At 37.9% G+C, this 8,214-nt stretch overlaps 1 protein-coding gene across 1 annotated transcript in view; it reads right to left on the bottom strand.

Annotated features, from left to right (window-relative positions):
• The window catches only part of prkaa1 (protein kinase, AMP-activated, alpha 1 catalytic subunit), a 14,730-nt gene extending 9,705 nt beyond the window's left edge, over positions 1-5,025 (bottom strand). The window contains exons 1-5 of the mRNA XM_013909086.1: positions 5,001-5,025; positions 4,340-4,557; positions 2,379-2,520; positions 650-743; positions 209-353 (exon numbers count right to left, since the gene is read on the bottom strand). Of these exons, the coding sequence (XP_013764540.1) occupies positions 209-353; positions 650-743; positions 2,379-2,520; positions 4,340-4,436 (478 nt within the window). The 5' untranslated portion in view covers positions 4,437-4,557; positions 5,001-5,025. The remainder of the gene's footprint in view (positions 1-208; positions 354-649; positions 744-2,378; positions 2,521-4,339; positions 4,558-5,000) is intronic.
• Between the last annotated feature and the right edge of the window lie 3,189 nt (positions 5,026-8,214).

The raw sequence follows: 8,214 nt of genomic DNA, 5'->3' as shown, positions 1-8,214 counted from the left end.
AAAAAAATATTGCCGTAAACAGTTTATTTTGCGACACCACGAAACAAACGATAGCATAAAATTAAACGATAGCCGTTTTTATATCGTCATCCGATATATATTCTTATATCGAACAGCCCTAATTACTATTACTAATGTGTGTATAATTAACAAACTAAAACAGTGGTTCCTGCTGAGACTTCTCGATTTAAGTCCAAGAACTACTCACCAAAGTCTGCAATCTTAGCATTCATATGCGCATCAAGCAGCACATTTTCTGGCTTAAGGTCTCGATGTACCACCATGTGTCTGTGGCAGTAGTCTACTGCTGAAATGATCTGCTGGAACAGTCGTCGACTCTCCTTTTCATCCAACTGTCAAAGCAGAAATTATTCATTAGGTGTGATCTTTCCTTCCTCAGTCAGAATATCACTGATGACTAAGCAGCACCTCATGTTGTGTTTTGAATATCTTTTTCAGCCTTCACAGTTTACAAAGTTCAAAGATTACTTTATCTCCACTGTAGTCTGATGATGACAAGTGTATGATACTTATCTGCGTTATCTTTATCTCACTACTGATAAACATCTGCAACATCTGTGCAATATGAAATGATGGAAAGGGTTAAAGAAGTTTGGAATCAATATACAAGTTTCCAGTCCTAAAGTACCTTTCCATTTTTGCAGATGTAGTCAAAGAGCTCTCCCCCTGAGACATACTCCATCACCATGAAGATATCTGTAGGGGTGCTGATAACCTGATACCTACAGTCAAAACACAAGTCATGTGGGTTATTAGGAGTTGGAAGGTATTATACAAGAAAACATTTAGACATGTCTGTTACCATTTAATAATTATTACAAAGAATAATCGGAATATGTGCTTAGTTTTGGACAGCTGACTCAAATTTTTAGTTTTAATGTTACTTTGCCAATGGTCTATTTTAGCCCATTTATGATTAATTTTAACAAAGTAATTTAATCAACCAGCAGCTCAGTTCAACCCACAGGAGATTGTTAACACATCTAATTTTTGGTTTCCTGTAACAAAGAAAAACAATTCCTCACAAACAGGAAGAAACTTAGTTGCCATGGAAGAAAATTGGTGTGCTCAGTATTGGAAAAAAAAAAAGTGTATGAGAGCAGCACTTTGTGCAAATGTTGAATATTATAATATAATACAAAAACAATTGAGCATTTTTATGTTTCTGCTGCCAGACAGACAACAGACTGAGCTATGAGTTAGACACCACTGCATACTTGCAGTCCATTAGTGGCATTCATCATACCTGCATCTATTTGCACTAAAATGCTGTGTAGCTCTCTTTGCACATAAGCCACATCTGTTGCTGTTTTACATAATCATTATCAAGCTGTAGAATCAAACCAGGAGAAATTCTTGATAGCAAGTCCCAGAAACCACATTGGGTGCAGCCTCTAAAGCTCAGATTTTACAAGTTTTAAATACAGACAACAACAACAACAACAACAACAACAACAACAAAAAAATGCATTGACAATGTGACAGTGTTAAGATATTTTAAGAAAACATTCAGAGCTTTTGTAAATCCAATACACACACAACATACGCACTACCATGCTGGATAAAACCAAAGGCAATAATGTCTGCCATGCAGTTTGTAGCTCAGCAGATGTTAGAGATGTTCACTAACTGTGAATCTGATGTGTTGCAATTGCAGAAAACATCCCATCAATAAAAATGAAGCAGTATTAAGCTACATTACTCGATCTGTTATTATCCCCGCTAGACAGACAATGTTATGTACTTTGCCCCAGTGGTCTGTGCACCCTGCCAAAGATGGAATCAGTCTCTCATGCGTAGACACACAGACATAGCTTACATTTTTTAACATGGAACGGGTATTTCAGGCAATTATACTACCACCCCCCCCGTCAGTCAGTTTAATGACCCTGTAACTGTGGCCTTGAGTCTGTGAACATTCCCTTACCAAACAGGAAGTCCCCTGACAACTGTCAAATAGTAAGTTTAGCTTAGAGCACCAGAACATTATAGCACAGTCAGCTCAGACTATGACGTTAAAAAATTACTCATTTGAAATGACACACTTATCTGTTTTAGCCTACCAGATGTTGACAATAATACCAGCAGAGCAAGCTACACAGCTACCCACAACAAAGGCAAAGCCAGTGCACTTTTGTACGTTAAAATGAAAGACCAACTGAGGGAATAACGAAACAGTCAATACTGCACAATGGGGAGAGGTCAGAAGAGAGAGTGGACTGAGTCAGACAGATACTGTCCTAGATGGATGCATTCTAAAACAACACTATAAAGGCCTGAAAATAGCTCAGTGGGTGGCATTAATGTGGTGGCAAGGGGATTATGGAGCAGCGAGCAGGGTGTAATCTAGGACTTACAGTTTAATTATGTGAGGGTGCCTGAAAAGCTTGAGGTTCTGGATCTCCCGGCGAATCTTTCCCACCACATCCAAACTGCGGATCTTCTGCCTGTTCAAGATCTTCACTGCCACTTGATGCTTGGTCAGCTCATGTTGGCCCACTGAAGGATAGAAAGAGAGTGGATGGAGCATTTCTATTACAACCAAGGCCATATAAAATAGGGAATGGTGAAGTATTATGCAAAACAAGGCATCTTCACGCAACTTAAGGAAAGGTGTAATTTGTTGTTTACACTATTAGGATAAAGGTTACCAGACGTGCTACGAATCTTAGAGGTGAAACCTATTTTGGAAACAGAAGGCAGCATGGTGGATGAAGGACAGCAGCAATAGGACCAATATCTTGAAGTCAGTGTGAGGAATGGGAGATCTAAATCACCACCTCCTATCACAATTTTAAGAATATAAAAAAATAAAAACATTCAAATTAAAGAAAAAAAAATGGAAGAAAGGGGAAAAAAAAGTATTTTGTTTTCAGTCAACCATATTCAATCACTCAAGCATATCAAAGCATAGCTTTGTCATTTGGTATTATGGAAAGACTGTAAAACAGTTCTCTTGTTTTTTGCTGAAACTGGCTGCCTACTGAGTGTGATAAATCTAATGCTGAAACAAAAGTCCTTCTAGAAGCAAATCTTGCCACGCACAATGTTGAAACAACTTCCAGCAACATTAGGGCACATACTTACTAAACATCAGTCAAAGCTAACCAAAACCTCTAACAAGTTTGCAAATTTTACTTCTATCTGCTGTTTCAGCATTCTCTCAAATATGTAAATTCAAGAGTCTTTGAACGCCACATCTCTACTTTATAGTCTCCAGCTGAAAGTTATATTTAAAAAGAAGAAAAAAATCCTAGCACATGGTAAATGATCTGTAAAGATGAGTGGGGATACACAGTCAATACATGAGCAAATAGGTCAAATACAGAGTCCTCATAACTGAAAGCGGTAAAAAGCCGCACAAGAAACAAAAAGATAGCATCTCAATGGATGGTGGGAAGACAGCGCATTTGCCCATGGGAGTTAGCAAACAGCTGGTTTTGATTTACCAGCTGTGTCGGTAGTAATCAAGACCATAATCACACAGCACCAACTCTAGCTCTTTTCCCTCAACATCAACAAATAGCTGAGAGCTGGGAGGTGACTCATTGGGAATTAACCGATCACACAGCTTGCGGTGGTTCCACTCCATTTCGATATATATTGTGGTTTCAGTGTTTCTACTGAACAGAACAGCCTGTAAGGTAAACAAAACGCACAGACACGATTACTTTTAAGAAATAAAACAGGTTTTTAGTCCATTGCGTGTTGATACAACTCAAGTTGTATATTGACTTAAGCTTCTAAGCGTTCAGCCCTGTGCACTGACAAAGTGGGCGTAGATTCAGCAGAGTTTGTCCAACTCTTTCCATCGAAATTTCAGAAATAACATTGAATGCTTGAAACAGGCAACAAATACGACTCGTGGGGAAAGAAGTTGTGAATAAATGTAGTGCAGAGTTGGGTTTAAAGGCAAGAGAGAGGAAACCGTACTTTACCGATTAAAATGTACTCTTGCTTGCGGCAACATCAATGACGAGGGCTGACTTCCCGGTGTATGTCTCAACAAGCGCTTCGCTCGCTAGCACGCAACGCAACCGACGCTAAATGGCAAACTATGTGACCAGCTACAGCCCAATTTCATAAAACTTGCAGTGTCTTCTTTATCTTAGAAACTACAACGACATGCTCTAAAACCTGCGTTTTGTCACACACACAAAAAGTTCAGAAAATAACGCGACAACAAGTGTGTTGCCTCCCCAGCACTGCGACAAGTTAGCTTTCCTAGTATGCTAGCTTAGCAGCTAAGCTAAAAGCTCCCTCTCCCACCGTCTCGCAGCTGGCAGGATGCACAAACGCCTGAGACAGTTACACATACCTTTAACCTTCCCAAACGTCCCCACTCCGAGAGTGTCTCCGAGAATGTAATGTCCAATTTTAACTCTTCCTTCATGCTTCACTTTTTCCGTCGCCATCTTCCCGCAGTGGCCTTGCTGCGGGGTTAGCTAGCTGCGGTAGAGATGGACCGGACTCCGCTATGTGTTTCTCCACTCTAGCGGCTCCGCTCAACACTGAGGGTGGGAGGCGTCCCGGCTCCTGTGCGATTCGTCAAACTCGTCAACGACGTAACATGTTGCATTTAAATGCTCTCAACAAACTCCGAAATTGTTAATCTGGGTGAAGTTCATGTTGTAAACTTGTTTTGGCCGGAAATTCTACCGTATAGGCTAAATCAGGGCCAGGAAGTGAAAGGAGAGAAAATGTGCTTTAGGAATATATGAGATTGATAAATTATGATGTGCCCAATCAAATACTATGGAAACTCTGGATAAAGTCAGCAGTTTTCTGCCTATATAAAAAGGATTTCTGGCTGCTCTCTTACTGGGGCCCTATTTTTATCTGTCTAAATACAACATAAAAAAGATTTTAAAAACTGACAAAATACCATCAGGATTAAATACATTAGAAATACATGAATACAGTGAACTATGTTTCATAAGAATCCATTCTCATAATCGTCTCAAATATATTTCCCAAACCTTGTTAACTTCATAAAAAGTATATAAACAAAAGCTGCACTCCAGTCCAAACTATCCAAATTACAATAAATGCCGCTTCAGCAAGGGCAAATTAAACAGGCTTATTGTATCCACAGATTTCTGTTGCCTGGTGACACAATCAGGTTTTGTGGGTTTATACTTAAGGCACACTGTACAAGTGAAGGAACATTTTAATGTAGATAGTGCACAGCACTGTTTGGAAGCAGAAAGCTCAATGTGGCGAATGAATCAGCAAACTCTGCTGAAATATGACTCCTGGTCCATAATTCATGCTGGAAAAATCACGTTGAAATGAGTCATAGCATGAAGATCAGTAAATATGGCTCGATTGTGTTGGAGTAAATATATAATGCACCATTCTTTCCCCTATACTATTCAGTTCTGCAACATGGCAAATCCAGTTCATAGTTGTGGTTTTAGGCTCTTGTTTATGAGGTGGATATATATTTTGCCATCATCCCACTCTGCAGTATTTGTTGCACTTATTGTTAACTGTTAAAAATATTGAAACATTTCAAAGGTAAATATGGTAGATTACAAGAAGAAAGGACACTCAACTGTCTAGAAACAGAAAGATGTGCACAATATTCATGGGAACCAGATTTCACAACAATTGTAATTATTCATTTTATGGAGTAAAAAGTCTTTGAAATACTTGTTAAACTATGCTACATTTAATATGCAAACATATCCAGCAAGAGAGGAAAAAAGACAGTTTGACCTTGCTGTGTAGTCTGACTACAAAACTCCATAAACCTTGTAAAGAACCACTCCTACTGTATGTCAAGACCTGAAGCATGAAAAAGCCTTACAGACATGCAGGGAATTTCAATGAACTGGTCAGGAGGAGAAAAACTCCTCACTGACAGTAATGCATGACCACACGGATTATGGTTCTAAGGAGTGTCAGGACTCATGTTTAAAGCATGGGACAATGAACCTGAAAGATCTTAAAAATCTTTCACTGCCCTTTTTAAAAAAAAATATTATTATTTTTCTTAAGTACAAACTGAAAAATACAGGTTTTGTTCAGTCAGTGATTATTTAAAAAAAAAAAAAAAAGAAAGGCTTGGTGAACAGTTACCATGACTCCCTTGAGAATTCTGGTAGGAATTAACAGTGAGTACCAAAAGTCCTGTCAGTGACACTTAGTGTATTTTTGCAAGTGTGAATGTTGTACTTTGTATGCAGTTTGAGTCTCAGTACGTAGGGATCTGGCTCACTGCAGTACACATAACAGGTATTTGATTGAGCTTCTTAGCACACAGAGAACTCAGTATACATCCCAGAAGTACTGCACTCAAGATACCCAAAATGATGATTTAAAGTAATTTGATTACATGTAAAAAATAAAAGAAAAAGAAAAGAAAGAAGAAGAATTCAGTGTAATTTGGTTACATAATTACAAAGTAAAACATTATATTAAATGGATTATATTATATCTTTTTGATTGGTTCTTGCCATAACATGAATGTTAACAGTTGTGAAATAGGGCCATGTACCAACACAACACAACTGATGATCCCAACCCCATTAAGAAGGCAAGAAATCCCACATATGAACCCAGAGAAGGCACACCTGTGAAGTGAAATCCAACTCAGGTGACTGCATCATGAAGCTCACTGAGAGAAGGCTAAGGGTTTGCAGTGCTGTCAACAAGTGATAACATATCATATGATATATATGATATATTATCACTTGAAGCTCACCAAAAATAAGTTTTTGAAGTTTTCTTTAAAAAAGTATTATCAAATATGTTATGGTGGCTGGTGTCAGCTATATAATCATGACAGCTATATACTACTGGTTGTCAGACACAAACAGCACTGTATCTGAGGGGCACTAAGAAGGGTAAACTGGCCACGTTTTGTTTGTTTGTTTTTTTAACCATACAAATCTTTGCAAACGTGTGTCATCACATGAAAGTATGTTCTTGAAGACACCAACTGCAGGAACAGTATTGTATTGTTAGTACAATATTGTATTATAATACAATATTGTTGTCAGTTTTGTATAAGTATTGCTTCATATCTTATTGCAGTATTTTTGTTTGTTTGCATCCACTAAGCAGGTCATGGGTTACAGTTAGAGCCTGACCCATATAAGATTTTTAAGACATCACTATTTGAGAATTTTAAAAAAATCCAATAGCTTGATATACCAGTCCATATTTGTTTTTCTTTCTGGCACCTACATAAATAAATTGCCCAAATATTTGTTATGTCTAGGGATTTCTTTACTTCTTTAATCTAGGCCCCACTCTGCTCTGATCAGCTGGTTGTATCCAAAGGTAAGTTGTTAACAGAGAAGTTACAGAGTGGCCTCTGGTGGACAAAAAGTGTAAAACACCAACATCCATAGCTTGGTTGAAGTGTTTCTCCCGTCTCTTCTTCACTTTTTTAATATTTCATTTTACAGTCATTATAAATGCTAGATGATAATAGATAATATCGCCTGAAAATATCAGTCTGATGATAAATCGTTGGGGCTCTAGTTACATTTCACACCATAGCAAACTTAAATGTCATCCAGATGATTGTGGCAGCTCAATGAAAAAGACATATATACACAATAAACGCATTTAGTTGTATAGTTAGTTATGTCATATGCCAAAGTGGCTTACGTGTCCACGTGACAATTAAAGGCATCAACCAGAGACTGTAAGGATGCTAAATGCAAAAATAAATAAAAAAGTTGTAAAGAGAAACAATGCATATTAAATTAATGACACTACTTGAACAACATGTCAGGTTTATAATGTGGTTCCAGCAGGAAAAGTACTAAGAAAGCAGAGCAGCTAGCCAAGTTTCCCAAAGGCTGAATGTTTCTATTTTCATAAGTGTATTTCTATGAATGTTTAATTAGTGACAGTCTATTGGTTCATTACAGCCTGTATGTGACTTTGCTTTTATACCACCAGTTATCCCCTTTTTATTTTTCACGTTTCACTTTTACATTGCGTTTTTACCAACAAAGGATAGAAACCATGCCATAACTTGGACTGTCCAATAGATGGCGATGTCTGTGCAGGATCTGGTAAGGAGACAGATGATGAATATGCTGCTTTATGCTGCCCTGCAGTGCCCTAAATCTCATACACACATAGCTAAGGCAAAATTTATTATGGTGTGCAAGAAAAAGTGGCAAAAAATAGTTTTGTTATTGAAGACTGAATACGGGCCTGCGGATCGGT

The sequence above is a fragment of the Pundamilia nyererei genome, unplaced genomic scaffold (genome assembly GCF_000239375.1).
Source record: "Pundamilia nyererei isolate P.nyererei 1_Seehausen unplaced genomic scaffold, PunNye1.0 scaffold00002, whole genome shotgun sequence".
Taxonomy (NCBI): Eukaryota; Metazoa; Chordata; class Actinopteri; order Cichliformes; family Cichlidae; genus Pundamilia; species Pundamilia nyererei.
The sequence above is the reverse complement of the archived record's forward strand: the minus strand, read 5'-3'. Positions and strand labels throughout refer to the sequence as shown.